The sequence below is a fragment of the Falco biarmicus genome, chromosome 3, assembly GCF_023638135.1.
Source record: "Falco biarmicus isolate bFalBia1 chromosome 3, bFalBia1.pri, whole genome shotgun sequence".
NCBI classification, from domain to species: domain Eukaryota; kingdom Metazoa; phylum Chordata; class Aves; order Falconiformes; family Falconidae; genus Falco; species Falco biarmicus.
Window position 1 is genome coordinate 17,990,498 of NC_079290.1, and position 15,532 is coordinate 18,006,029.

Consider the following 15,532-nt stretch of genomic DNA (forward strand, 5'->3'; position numbering starts at 1 on the left):
TCCAGGATAGCCCAAGCTAGCCATTCTTGTTAATACCTGTATGCGTTACAAGGCTAATACCAGGCTGCCGAGTTCACATGTAGAGCACTTGAAGCTACTACTGGCAATTCAGAATGTTTAACACATCAATGGCATGCTTTACTACTTTACCAGAAAGCTTAGCAGTTTCATCTTTTGTTCCACATACGCAAATGCTATAACATTAAGTCTACCAACCTAAGTATTTATTTATTTTTTAAAAACACAACTTACTAGTTTTTAGCGATAAAGCTCTGCTAATACTGAATTTGTAAGTAAAGCTGCTTTGGCTCAGGCTTTTCATTTCTGATTTGACCTGCTGAACAGTCTGTTTTCACCAGTATTTTTCATTTGCATCCAGAACTCATTGATCGGGAATTACTGGTCTACAGTCTTTGGCACAGCATTATCACTACATCAATTAAAGAGTGTTTTTCCAACCATCTTAAAAACATGTGAAAACATTTTATTCCATGTACAATAATGTACATAATTTTAAGGTGGTCATTAAAGAGACCAGCAAAAATTAGAGGTATATTTACAGTAGCACACACCACAGTAAACAACCACCATTCACAGACTCAACATTGAGATACTGCTGTTGTGCTTAAGTACAATAACTACAAAGTGATACTTTTATTCTGTTGAAGTCAATCTCGAACAAATAACTCACGGCTTAAAGGACATCTTAATCACCAAGAGAGTTGGAGTCGACATTAAGAGTCTCGTTCAAGTGCTGTGCCACACAGTCACTGTCTTCCTCATCGCTGTCAGAACTGTCGTTATCTTCATTTAATTCATTTTCAGCATCAGCAGCTTCTTCTGCAGCTTGTACAGGATTTTCATTTGGTGCCACAAAGCCATTGTTGTTAGAGATACTGGTGTTTTCTTTGTCCTCAATATACACTTTCTGATGGCACATCGGGCAAGTGTCCTGAATGTACAGCCACTTCCGAAGACAAAGTGCGTGAAAGTAATGGTTGCATGGAGTAATGCGAGCAGAGGTGGTGAACTCATGGTAGCAGATTGCACAGACGTCATCTATTTCACGTAACCGACTTCCTTTTACTTCTGGAAGCGAGTTTATTTTCTTAACAGCAGTCCGGCGATTTATAAAAGTTTTCCAGCCATTCTTTGCTTGCAAATAGATGTTGAAGTACGCGTGCAGACACATCATGCACGCACGAATCTTGCTTCCCGATTCAAAGACCATTGTGTAAGCTCCATTTCCAAACATGATTACTCCAAATATAAACTCAATAATATTGCCAGTTGAACGAACATAATAGACATAATCATCAAGTTTTTCCCATAGCACATTATAGTAGCCATCAATCATAAACAATATATAAACAGTGATAGAAACTATTACTTTTAGGCAGAGCTCTACACAGAATGCTGTAACTGCAAAAAGCCAAGTATTTAGTGCATAGTGGTGCCAGAGGATGTAACTGAGCAGAACCGGAAGGATGAAAAGGCAAGCAGAAACAAACAGTACAGGGAAGTGTCTGCGAAACGACGACACGTGGGAGGCACTGAGAGACATCAGCACAGGGTCTGTCATTCCATGGATAAAATGCAGGACTGCGGTCAACAAAAGGCACATGTTTCGACTCAGGCGAACTAATCGTTCTTCTGGTTTCAGTCCACTTAAACCAGTCTGCAGGGCCAAGATGAAAAACAAGACGGGTGCTACAAAGCCAAGCCTTTTGTCGTCCTCATCGGTTGATCCGATGAAGGCCAAGATACCAAGTCCCAAATAATGCGCTATTGAGGAAATGACGGCACTCATGCCTAAGACAGTTAAAGTAGAGTCACACCCACTTATGATCAGACTGCAAATCAGTTCCCAACAGTTATCCCACGATATCAAGAAGAATTTTTCTTCTGTATTAGTTTCAGCCATCTTGACAACATACGTTAATACCACAGCTTGTGCTGTAAGTCTCGATAGCCAGAAGACGCGCAGTACAGCTGGAAATCGAATCCTTTTCCATGTATCTTCCATCAATAGCTGTAATCCATAAATGCGATACATGTGCCTCACCAGCAGATAAACATACCGCACCGAATAATAGAACCATTTAATTTTCGTAACTAAAATGGCTGTGGTATTTAGTGTCAGAACTAGGCCTGAAATAAAAACTAGTATCTGCCGGACGTTTAAAGGTAATTCAACAACCAAGCCAATTACAGGAATCAGTATATCCAGGATGATGAGTTGAGAGTATATGGACTGCACATTCAGCAGTGTAACATATCCAATTCCAAAGGTAAGCTGAAGGATGGAAAGGGCCATCCATAGCGAAGGTCCTTTATGAGGGAAGATCTGAATTCCAAACGCAGCTGTGTAGTAGGCACTGTAGAAGTTTATGTGCAAAGAAGCATAGTAATTCACCAACACTGAAGTTGCAGCCAGCAGAAATGCTGAGGCGATCATATAAAACTTGAAAAGTGCTCGCTGTTGTAAGACCAGAACAACACTGGACACAAAGACACCTGAAAACAGATGGAAATGGTTTAGTTCTCAGCAGAAACTCAACAACAGATTTTAACCCTTAGCTTTGGAGCTACATTTATTTAATGTCTCGCTTTCCCATTAGTCACTCTTAACTTTGCATTACCAATGGTGCACTTTTCAGAGAACAGGTAAGGACGACTTAATCTCTGCATCGAATACATCCGTGCGCTGTAGCCGAGATGCAAAGCCAATGCAAGCATTAAGTCACAATTTCTATTAAGTTCACCTGCAGTTTCAGACTACAGCAGTGACAACTCTAAGCCTTTCAGCCTTAGTCTGGAAATCTTAAGGGCTGACAAGTTGTAAAAGCAAAAAAGAATTACCAAATACACCTTTACAGGCAAAGTTAGTAAGGTCTAAATGAGCAAAATTTATTAAGTCCTCTAATTCACTTGAGCAAGGATGTCCAAGCTGGAGTACTACAGATAACAGTCATCAAAACAGTTCAGCTAAACCCTTTAATGGGAAAATAGTGAAAAATTACTGTAGTTGACTACTAAAAACAGGGAGGGTAGCACTCTTCTTCCAATTCCCTCCAGCTTGCTTTCATTTCTGATAAGGCATCCTGAAACAAGCCTCTTTGGAGAAGACCTTCTGCAATATAAAGCTTTTGTACACAAATCCAAACCTGCACCAATTGCCTCTCCAATGCCAGTGCAAACTTGCATCTTGTTAGAAGTCAGATTTAATCTTGACAATCCTGTTCTCTAACCTTTCCCTCATACTGACCACGACTGGAAAAGTCTGCACCTTCCTGTAAGAAATGCTATCATAGCATCAATAGTACTTTGGTATACATTTATGTCCTTGGAGTAAACTCCTTCTGTAGTGATGCTTACAAATTTCATAACTATGTACTACATAGGTAAGGGCTGTGCCCTAACAGGTGTTAAATTAAATAGCACTTCCCACTAGATTCACTTCCTTAAACATTTTTTTTTTTTCAGGAAACACACTGCCTTTGTTTTGGGGCTTCTCAATCCGCTTCCAGTCTACCTAACTGCTTTCTTATCCAAACCAGTGTAGAGATACTTCGAGCTCTACAATTTACATTTGATTGAAAGTTGCTTTCAATCTCAGTACTACAATTAATGACATCACAAGTAATCCTCTTTCTACTGGAGGACAGCATCAGTCTTTTGTGACGACTGTATTTCAGATTGTTCTAAATCCTCCATAATCAAGTGTTTAAAAAAATATTTTCAGCTGTGGTATCCTGATCATGGGAATAAAAAAAAAACTTTGCTAAAAAACAGCATTTGATTCCACCAGTATTGTTGCCAGCTGCTTGTATTACAAAAAAACCCAAACCAACCCCCCCACCCAGCCTGGAGGACTGAAAAGGAAGGGGGAGGGTCAACATGAATCAACAGCACAAGGCAGACTACAAAAAAAAAGGTTATAAATGCATCTTAACAGTACTTTTTGCAAACAGCATTGGCTGATATAAAAACATTATCTTTAACTAATCATTAACCTAGTAACCTTGTCAAGCAGACTGAGGAAAAGCCTCAACCAGTTTTCAGGAAGTGCCTTGTATCATAGCTCAGTTCTTCCATGAAAAGCTGAATATTTGTTACGTACAGCACTTATTTGTAAAAATCAGCTTGACAGTTTCATTGCCTTTTCATGCGTACCACCATAAACACCTCTGGGAAAGCTAATGCTGCCAACAAGTTTGTACCCTTTGTCTTTTCTCAGAAGTCACAGAAAAGGCTCGCATGCGTGTGACAAGCTCATTATTTACATAATTCTGCTCACTGGAGCCAGACGAGATGCATTTTGCACTAAGCAGGCTGCCCTGAAACACGCCTGCTAACAAAAGCTATTTTTCTGCCTTGCAGCTGCAGTAACAGGACTGTATTTAGATACTATAGGTCATCTTAAAACACTGGCATTTCACACGCAGGACACATCCCTAAAAACAGCACTACAGAGAGTCAATAGAGAAGCTTGACTTACTGGTTCCTCTAAAGAAGAACTAACAAAAGGTAAAGTATTTCTCTGTCAACACTTGTGTGGAAAAGTCAGGACCCCGCACAGGAACCTCCAAAGGCCACAGGAGGTAACTCGGATCTCGGAAGGGGAGGTGAGCTGAGCACTCCTCCCCCCCATTTGTATTTTTGTCACTCAGCCCATCTTGCCACAGCAGACTTAGCTCTGCCCTGCAAGGTGTTCACCAAACAGTGAATCTTTTCCCATTTTTCCTGTCGATAGGAAATGCTGCAGTTTGTCCTTTGATTTGTCTCTCATGTTTCTGTAGATACTGCTGCTCATCTTTACTGTTCCTACTTAGGCCATCCTATCACCAGCTGTCTCCAATACAGCCTCCAAACACAACATTTAATCACAAGCATTTACTTTTAAAAGTTAATTTCCTGCATTACAATGAATCCCTCCCTCTCATTTCTTCTTTTACCTCCTGCAATTTGTCAGTTTCTTTATAATCGCACACTACCTAGGATCTGACTTGCAGTCAGTTGCAGGGTTCGGCTATCTTCAGTCAAGTATTTTAATCATACGGAACTGCCAAATTACTTTTTCCCTAGCCCCAGCCATTCTACTTGCTTCCACATCTTTCTACAGACTACAGTATTTATAGTAACCCTCTCAAAAACCAGTGTCCTGGCTCAGGAGGGACTGCTGTCTGAAGTTTCACACTCCTGGGGGCGGTGGTTCTGCTGGCATCGACACACTTGAAAAAAAACACGCAGCTATGAACAGCAAACACTGTTGGAAACGATGCAAGGCTAATCAAAAAGATTAAAGACAAATTGCACTCCAGTTGCAGAACTTGGTTCTGTGCCGCGTACAGCTATGTACTTGTGTAGAAAATAAGCGATGGAAGAATCAGACCAAGTAGTACTGCAGTAAAACTTCTTAAAAAAAATCATACAGAACTCTATTAATATTCTTGAAGAACTGTGCTTCCAATACATTTCAGAACTGTTCTACATCACCCCCAAAAGCTATCCATCTCCCCAAAGCTACAATCCTTGTATCCAGAATACAAGTTCTGTGTTTATCCTATGCTAAATAGTATTGCGCTACAGGAAAAATTTGGATCAGTCTGTCAAAGCCTGAAAACGGTAACTAAAAAGGCAACTTCCCCACTATTTAAATACAGTACGATCCAAAGTAAGTATTTTGCTTTATCCTAACAGCAGCAGAAATCCGGCCCTGTAATCCTTGAATTCATACAAGGAAAAAATAGATGCAAAAGCACTCTGTTGTCTGAACCACATGGAAGGTCTCTGACATTAAGTAGTTACATTTTTATTTTTCTTGTAATTTTGGAAAGCCAAAAACCACAGACCACTTGCCTCAAAGTACAAGATAAATCTCTTGGCATAAACTGTTCCCAACGCTCTTCTGCAGGAGGCAGGGATTACCCTCTGGTTCCCCAAACTCTTCCAGAAAAGCGATCATATAAATGCAATCCTGCAAAGTGCCTTAATCTGTTAATCCCAATATCACACACTTAAAAGTTATCATTGAATAACACATGCACCATTTTCACATTACGTGGGATTAATTTCATGGCACTTCCTACAGCGTCTGTATCAGACGAGGAAGGACTCCTAAAATTAAGTTGGTGAGGCACTGCCATGTCTTTTTTTTTTTTACTGGAATTACCAGTGAGAAGTGCCCTTAGCAATTCCAGAAGCATGGAACAAAGGGTCAAGAAAATGGAAAGTAGGGAGGAAGACCCCATCCTCCCCATCCCCGAGCTGTCGGTACCAGCTGCAGGGCCAGGCAGAGGAGGCAGGCAGGACCTTCTCACAGGAGCGGCGACTCCCCCAGGCACCCTTTAAGAAAGGAGGCACAGCACAAATAATAAAACACCTACTTTGTTTTGTTTACTTTCTCCCTTCGCTCTCCTCTCAGCTACTGCCTTGCTATAGTTTATCCTTTGTTTTTACCCTCCGCTCCTCAATTTCCGCGGTGCGTCACCACTACGCTTCTGTGTACCTTCCCTTCTAACCTCTCGTCTCAGCTTCTCACCCCAACAACCCTACCACTTATTTCCTTCCCTCCCCCCCTTTTTTTCCACTATGAACATCAAACAAAACACAAAATCAACATGTTGCAGGCCTGCAAAACAACTCTTGCTGTACTTTGGATTCTCCTTTCCTTCCTGCCTCAGGATTCCCAGCGCCAAGATGCGATACACGACGCAGCATCGCCAGTACAGCGCTTTGCAGAGCGGGGCTCCAACCTGGCCTAGGCTATGTTAGGAACACAAGACAACACTGGAAATCCCATCACCTAGTCACACCAGCGATTTTCAACCTTCATCCCAAGCAAGAAAAAAATAAATTAAAAACGCTTAAAACCAACCACCGGCCAGTTTCAAGAGGCTTATTTTCGGGAACCGAATTCCCGGCATTTCTGAACTGCTGTCCCTAAAATAAGGATTTAACGGCGTGTTGCAGGAAGAATCACTCTATGCAAAGGGCTTTAAGTAAGAATAAAGCAAGCAGCCGCAGGCAGGGCGCCACACGCTTCCCGCCGCGGCGGGGCCCGCAGCCCCGGCCCCCGCGCACATGGCGCGCAGCACCGGCCCGTCCGCCGCCACGCCCGGGCCCCGCGCCCCCCCCCAGGGCCTCACCGCCGCGGGGGGCCCCGCCGGGGGCTGGGGGCATGAGGGCGGAGCGAGGAAGCGGGCACCGAGCGGGGCAGGCGGGGGGGACACGGGACGGTCATGTACCCCCAGCGGCCGCGCAGGGACTCGGGGAAGCGGCGGGAAGGGGCCGGGGGAAACAGGCCGCGGCAGTAGGGCGGCGGGGGGCTGAGGGGCCGGGGGAGAGGAGCGGCCACCCCGCCCCGCCTGCGAGCAAGGTCAGCGAGGGCAGGCGGCAGCCAGGAGCGGCCCGGGCCCCGGCCCCGGCCCGGTGGGGGTGCCGACCCCCCGCAGCGCCCGGCCGGCGAGGGAGGCCGGGGCTGCGCGGCGGGGCCCCGTCCCGCGGCGGGGGGAAGCTCTCACCCAGCAGCCGCAGCAGCACGCCCAGGAGCGCGGCGCACAGGGAGCCCCCCGGCAGGGGGGACGAGTTGAAGATGGCGTCGATGAGGAACAGGCTGGGTACCCGCAGTGCGACCTCCAGCCCGGCCCGCAGCCGCGGGCCCAGCCGCAGCCACGGGAGCTGCGGAGGGCCCGGGGCCGCCATCCCCTGCGAGGGGGGCAGGCAGCCCGCGCCTCCCGCCTCTTAAAGAGCGGAGGGGAGGGGGAGCGGGTGTGAGGGGGAGGAGGGGGAGGAGGGGAAGGCGGCCGGCAAGCTCGCTACCGCCCCGCGCCCGCCGCCCGTCCGAGCCGCGCTCCCCGCCGCGCCGCCGCCGCCTCCATGTTGCTCTGCGCTCCCTCGGCAGCGCCGGCCGCAGCCGGGCCGCGGGGGCGGGGCCGGGCCGCGCGGGCGTCGCATGCGCGGCCCCGCCCGCCGGCTCCCACGCGGGAGGGGGCGGGCGGGGGGGCAGGCAGGCGCGAGCGACCGCGCCCCCCTCCCCTCAACCCCTCGCGCCCAACGGCCGCGGGCGGGGAGGCGGGAACGGGCGCCGCGCGCGCTCCCTCAGGCGGCGGGGGCTCGCTGCGCGCCAGGCCCGGCCCCGGGGAGCCCGGCCGCTGCCAGTGCCCCTGAGCATCTACTGCGCCCTGTGAGCGAGCCGAGCTTCGGAGGCGATAGCTGAGGCGAGGGCGGCGGCGGCGGGGCCGGTTTCCCTGCGGGCGGCGCGGCCCGGCGCGGCCCTGCCCCGCCCCGGAGGAAGGTACGCGGCGCGTAGGAGCGGGCTGTGGGAGCGGCAGGCGGCTCGGGTGGTGGTCCCGAGCCAGCACGGGAGCTCACCCTGCCCCGCTTTGCTCCTGCGAGGCTTCGTCGTTCCCCTCTGGCAAGCCTGCGGTAGCGAAGCGGAAAAAAAAAAAAAAAAAGCTCCATCTGCTACTACACCAAAGATAAGCGTGGATTCGTCCCTCGTATCCCTACAAACACCACCACAAACAATCCTTTTCAAATTACAGGAAAGCGTACGCGCTCTGTGGGGCCCCCCTTCCCCACCCGCCCGCCGGCGCGGTGCTGGTCCGGCCGAGCTGGGCGCGGCGGAGGACGAGCCCCCCCCGCTCCGCCAGCCGCCTCCCGCTCTCCCAGTCGGAACCTGCCCCCCACGCCGGCGCTGTCACCGCCTGGCTGCGTGCGGGTGGCGGGAGCGCTAAGGTAATCGTTTCCTGGCTGTTGAGTACTTCACCATAAAGAACTAACGAGCTTTTAATTAGCGGAGGGTTATGCAGAATTTCCTGTTCCTTCGTGTGTGATGCAAAAGCACCTTACTCGATGCATAACCGTAGACCGGGATCGTATGGAAAAAAGGCGTTTTCCTTTGAAATCCTGTTTACTTCCTCGTGCATCTTCACAGAAACCACACGTACTGGGACTATTGGAAACGTCAAGGTGACTTAATTAAAAAATAAAATAAAATTTAAATACGACTGTGTAATCGTTGTTAGTCCGTCTGAACTGGGGGCATTTCCCACCCCGTTGCTTGTGCAAATTAAAAGCAGGTTTCAGGCCACGGCTGAAATCTGCTTGTGTGTGCGTTGGCATCTGCCACACTGCGATTTCCTGCCGGTGTCAGCCCTCCAGCTTCACCTGCCGTCGCTCAGCCTTTTCATGAGCCTGACTAGTTCATGACTTAAGCCCTTGGAAGGCTTTCTATTATTTTCAAAGGATGTTGGATCAGACAAAACCAGTATTGTGTAGGAACTTTCCTAAGCAATACCCTGCACTAACAAAGCCAGAAATGTTGCCAGATTGCTAAAGGATTGTGTTACAAAATCCATGGACATGGACAAAGTGCATGTTTTAATCACATGCTGAAAGGCCTAACTCTGACCTAGTAAGTATCTCCACACCAAATAATAGAGGTTAGGGTTTAAAATGTGAAAAGTGTTTATTTTACTTACGTTGGAAGATGGCTGAATCACAGGGATTCAAATTTGCCTGGGTAATTTTACTTCTCAACTATGTATAAAGCTGCTGAATATAAATAAAAGTATTTGATTTAAAATGAATGGCAATGTAAATCAAGCAGATCCAGGTACTTGCTAATTCTCAATAATCCACATGAAAATATTTATTTATATGAGGTGTAGTTTCAAGAAATAACTTAAAACACCACTTATGGAAATGGAATTCCCTGCCCTTTCCAAGCCCTTCAAACTTCATTTAATATCCTCATCAGTAAAGAGGATCATAAACCTATTTTTGCTGTGCAGGCTTCAGGATCAGAGGCAATGCTGTAGTACATATTTATATTGCTTTAAGGATGTGGATTAACTGGAATCCATTAAATAGATTTTCAGGTTTAAATGTGGGCATTTACAGGCATATTTTACAGCTGTTATTCAGGCATGTAAGTACAGTCATGGATATCTGCAAATTACTTTGTGCATAAACAGTTCCGGGTGTCAAACATTCCAGAAATCCTAGTGTTAGTAAAGCTTATCAGATCAAATTAATGCATTTTTTACACATGTTCAGAAAACCTGTTGCAGTGTTTGAGACTCCTACTTTTAAGTTCAATTTAAAAAAAAATACTTAAACTTTATTATCATCCATACAATATGTAGGAAGATGACACCTACTGGATATTTTTAATTTTGCAATTTGCACTGCATAGTTTAAAATGTGGAATAATAAACCAAATTCGACTTTGTTCCATGAGTATATCGCTACTGAATTCACTTGTTATATATACCAATTCAGGAAATTGGTATATATTAATTGTAGGGTTAAATGCAGTCTCAACGTCTTTGTAAATGTGGGGGTCAAATCCTGTTCCAAGTATATTCATGTTATTACTCCTATAAAAAAAAAAGTTTTCTTAGTTGGGGACTTCTGCAATTTCTTGTGTATAAACTGACATACAAATTAAGCATAAAGAGCCTTTATCTGTCCATCTAGATTAATTGTTAAGGACAAATAGTCCTGAACTCCAAGGTGAAGGTGATTCCATGTATTACCGTGGCTGTGTGTACCTGACTTGATAAATATGTCAAATGTCAAGCCTACACCCCACAGCAAGGCAGCACAAAGCCGGGGGAGCTGTTTCATAATAAATAAGAACTTAACACTTGAAAATGCTTTCCAAATAATGGATACACCTCCTCTATCACGCTATGAGTCAGGAAGTCACAGATCAGTTTACTTCGATAACAACTATAGGTCACTGGAATTCTTTGATGTCTTACAGAGCCATGCAGCAGAAGGTTGGGGTTTTAGTTTCAGTCATGTAAAAATGATTTGTTTTTTTGACAGCTCAGAGTGGTCAAATTTCATATATTTTTTCAAAAGCTATTAATATTTTTCAACTTGAGATCAAGAGGAACTGCTTTAATACAAATCATCAAATGCAGCTTCTGATGGTTTCTTTCAACTACAACTAAGTAGCATGCACTGAAATAACTGGACATAACACAATGGTAGAACACATACAGAATGGTAGAACCACGTATTTTCTAAACCAGTCTGCCAAGGCCATGTTTAGGGTCCGTGCCCATACATGATGGCCACATCTAAAACTACTCTTTGGCAAAACAACCTCTGAGTTTGTAAAACTACTCCTTTTGCATAAGTGCTGTCATGAGCCCTTCAAGCCAAAGGCTTTATTGGATTAATGCCAGTGCTTGTTACAGATACCATAAAATCACATGATCTTGCAAAAATCACATTTTTATAAGTAAAAAAAATAAAAATGCAGGGAGGGTTTTCGAGTACAATTTTTTTTCTGATGACAAGATCCTGAAAAGCTTTAAATACACACAATACATTTACCTTGAAATATAACATAAATTTTGTAAGAACGAAAACAGTTGGCTTGCTAAGAAAAACAGTACACACTGTGCACGTCAAAAATTCATTTCAGTTCGCAATGAATGTAGCAATCCATTAACTATTTCCAAATTTCATTTCTCCTCCCCAGATACCTTCTGCTGTGAATTACCCAATACCATTTTGCATTCCTTACATAAGGGTAAAGCTCTGTACAGTACATCTTTCATTTTGTTATAACAGCTTTTTCATTGCGATCAGTAAGGGCATCTATATTGTGGACTGAAACAAAAACCAAGAGACATGAAAGGGCCCTAAAGTGGCTTTTCTTCTCCTAAGACGATATTCTAGCATAAAAGAGACCAATCTGCATTTTTTGAAAAGCCAGATATCAATGTTTCATTAACGGAGGCTTTGGTGGCTTTGGCATGTGGGTGGCACCCAGCTGTGCCTGGGTGAAGCTGCTCATTCTGTCGTGCGGAGGATAGCTTGTGTCATCAGTCCTGCCTGCCTGCACGCAGGGGCCGGGGCTTTGGCAGTCTGCATGCTGCTAATGACAACAAATTGCTAGCTAATGCAGATAGGTGCACAGGCTTTCCTATGGCTAGCTTTTGTTCTGCAGCTCAATATAGACAGACTTTCATCTGTGGCACTGCCAGTGTGGTATTTACAAAATATTTAAAGACTCACGTATTACTGCTTAAAGTTCAATGGAAACTATTTACATTCATGTGACGATTATTAATGTTATCATTAAAGACACTGGTAGTCTTCATCCAAGAATATTTATATCTGTTTCTTCTTCTGAAGAGAAAAAGAGCAAATTAAGATAACATTTGAAAAGCTAAAGTAAAACCTGTAAATATTGTTACTGACATAGGGACCTTTTCAATATATTAAGATTTTCCCTGTAAAAATTAATGTGTTTAAGATTAGTTATTGTATTACGTTTGGGTTTTATTCCTTCTCTACAGCTACATGCCATGGGCTTAGATAGCATTTCTTAAAAGAAGCTAAGAAAGCAGAAAGCAATTTACTCATAGTAAACATTTGACAAAATGAATGATGATAATCTGTTGTGTGGAAGACTGATTCTGATTTCACATCTGTGTGAAGTGACAATGTCCATAACATGAGCACTTGCTCTGTTTCCCTCGACAGAGGATACTGGTTTTATGCTTGTTATTTGAAGAGAATGCTCACTGGGGAAGTTCAAAAAGGGTTTTCTGTCTTGACAAAGCAAGGCACACATCAGAGAGGCAAAACACAGCGATGAGTCTTGGGTCATCTCTGACAGGAGACAAGACTTACATACAAGTGCATCATCTGCATGAGGCAAATCTCTTAGTTCTATAATTTCCCCCGTATTCCTTTAATGACAAACTTTCTCATTCTCTTTAAAGTAAAAAGATGATTGCAAAGAAATGCGTTAGGCCTTGCTGTTTATGGCTTTACAATTTTCTATAGAACAGCAGAGAACGAGCCTTCGGGGTTTGCCTTCTGTAAAAAAAGGGTGGTAAGAGAGGGAATTATACTAACAGTTGCTCACAGGCATGTTTCTCTCCTATGCTAACTATGACTAGCATACTTAGCAAGGAGACAAGAAAAGGGATCATGGAGTGTGTCCGAGGGCTGCAGCGCCCTTCCTGGTGTCTCTCTGGCTACAGGACAGATGGACCATCTGTGAGGACGGCAGACATGGGCACCACCATTGGGTTGCCAGCCACAGTTCTGCTGTGAAGCTCCTGCCCGAGGCGCCATGCTCAGGGCAGCACTCACTTCTGGCTCTCTTGGCTCTGCTTTTCCTCCACACTGGGGCCTTTGGGAAATGCACCACTTCAGATTGCTGCTCCCTGATCCTTCACCTACACTGGTTTTGTTGTTGTTTCATTTTCCAAGCACCACACTGAGAAATGTCTGTCTTTCACAAGTCGCTGTTGCAGTACAAACAAACTAGTAGGCTGCAACAAGGCTTTACCATCGGTCAGATTCTACTGTCTGTGCTGTACCTCCTTCCTCCAGAGGTCAAACCATACCCCTCCTCCACCCAACCCCTCTCCCACAATCCTCAGGGCTATTTAACCACTTAGCGGTACAGCTGCATGTCTTCCATGTCCACCAACCCACTGCCTCTGAGGCAAGGCCACAGCTGCATACCATCAATGCCAATCAACCCACTGCTTTCATTCCTCTACAATTCCCGCCCCCCCCCCCCTTTTTTTTTTTAACCAGAAAGGCTGTGTCTATCATCTATTGTAGGGCCCTTGGCAGGATATGTGGAAAGGCTGTTTAGGTTGAGTTAAGAAGGCACAAAGCTACGTCTGATTCAGCCTCTGCATCAGGGTCACCCAGATATTCTGACTCCCCTCTCAAGAGTTCTGTGGAATAGCCAGTATCTGATGTCCTCTTGTCAATTCTAGGATCTAAAACAGGCTTAACACTCCTGCGGCCACCGCGGCCCTGCATCTGTGGAGACACAAGCATACCCTTATCCCCAGGTAATTAAATCCCACAGGCCTGTCCATTTTTCCGTTTGTAGATCTCTCATTAAAACCTTTGCTCAGATAGTAGGATCTTCCTGCAAAGACAAGAAATGTGAGATAATCACAGGACATTCTTTTCCAGCCGGCACAGTCAAATAATTCAATGTATACACAGCTTTCCATAGACAATCATGCGGAGTCTCAGAACCCCTTCCCCCTTTTTGTTTTTCAGGAAGTAGTTTTAAAGTATGATGAACATGCTCCACAATGGCTTGGCCAGTCAGGGAATGCGGGATGCCACTAACATGTTCCACCCCTCAAGAGGCAAGAACTTGGCCATGCGTGCAGATGAATATATGCTGGTCCACTGTCTGTCTTGAGATGCTTAGGAACCCCCAGAGCAGCCCAAGCCTGTCGAAGATGTGAAATGGCATCCAGAGCCTTCTCCCCAGTATGGGCCAATGCCCATAGAACTTTTGAGAAGGTATCAATGGAGACATGAACATACTGTGAACGACCAAAAAAAAGACACGTGTGATATCCATTTGCTACAGATCCAAGGACTGATAGCCACGTGAATTGACCCCTCGTGGAAACGTTAGTCCAGGACCCAATCGCTGACACTCTGGACAAGCGGCAATGATGGATTTTGCATCTGCAAAAGATATTTTAAATTGATGGACCAATGCCCGAGCCCCCTGATGAAAAAAATCATGAGACATGAGGGCCTGTCATATCAGATCCAGCACTGGAGGAGTCCAAGCAGGAGCTGCAAGAGCATCAGCACGGGCATTTTCTTCACAGATGAATCCTGGCAATCCAGTGTGACTGCGGACGTGCAGGATGTAATATCTATGTGTGCATTGACTCACTATTACCCATAATGTTTTAAATAAAAATAGTCGTTCTGAATTTACTTCCTTAAGCAATGCATGGTCAATGAGTCGCGCAACATCTGCAACATAAGCAGAGTCTGTAACAATGTTTACAGCACATGAGAAAATGATTTAAAGGCAACAATGACAGCACTAAGTTCAACCAATTGAGGTGATCCCTGTGTCAAGTGTATCAATTCTTGCCATTGCTTCCCATCATATCAAGTGACCACTGCCTTTCCCGATTTCCCAGAACCATCTGTAAAGACCGTAGGGCCTTGCACTGGGCTGTCTGCTGCCAGCAGCTTTTGAAGTATTTGTATGTCCAAATAAGTTTGTAATAATTTAGGACTGGGAAGATGATAGGATATTTGTCCCTTGAATCTTTCCAGAGCCAACTGAAATGGTAAACTGTTTGCCAAACACCAGCTTACATAATCACGTTCAATGGGAATTATCAAGTAATTGGGATCTTGGCCCATGGGCTGAACGCACCGTGTACATCCTTTGTTGATGATTTTTGATACTAGTTCAGTCTGAGTGCTTACTGTCTTCCATGGTTGTACAGATAAAAATAACCACTCTAAGATATGTATCGGATCTTGCCAGCACTCATTCCATTGGCCCAACAATCCCATGGGATGATAGTTAGTAATGACAATATATAAACTTACCAGAGTTTCTAAGTCTACATGGTGTACCCTTTTTTGTTGCAGACCATTGGCCACCCTCTCTAGGGCTAAGCTGGCTTCCTTAGTGATCGGGGAGACGTTAAATCAGTGTCACCCTTCAATACATCAAAGAGTGGTTTCAATTGTT

General features: G+C 45.1%; 1 protein-coding gene and 1 long non-coding RNA gene across 3 annotated transcripts; one reads left to right on the plus strand and one right to left on the minus strand.

The window, feature by feature from the left end:
- Positions 1 to 463: 463 nt before the first annotated feature.
- On the minus strand, positions 464 to 7,968 carry RNF139 (ring finger protein 139). Of its 2 annotated transcripts, none has more exons than XM_056330751.1 (2): positions 7,527 to 7,968; positions 464 to 2,517 (listed from the first exon to the last, which is right to left on the minus strand). In XM_056330751.1, exons 1-2 carry the CDS (start codon positions 7,705 to 7,707, stop codon positions 707 to 709), a joined length of 1,992 nt encoding a protein of 663 aa, XP_056186726.1. In that variant the 5' UTR covers positions 7,708 to 7,968; the 3' UTR covers positions 464 to 706. The 2 variants fall into 2 exon arrangements, with proteins under 2 accessions (XP_056186726.1, XP_056186727.1); XM_056330752.1 differs by lacking the exon at positions 7,527 to 7,968 and adding an exon at positions 6,176 to 7,150.
- Positions 7,969 to 8,107: 139 nt separating this feature from the next.
- Positions 8,108 to 14,754, plus strand: LOC130145643 (uncharacterized). The gene is made up of 2 exons (XR_008820636.1): positions 8,108 to 13,853; positions 14,071 to 14,754. It is a non-coding gene; the product is annotated as an uncharacterized LOC130145643 (long non-coding RNA).
- Positions 14,755 to 15,532: the final 778 nt, after the last annotated feature.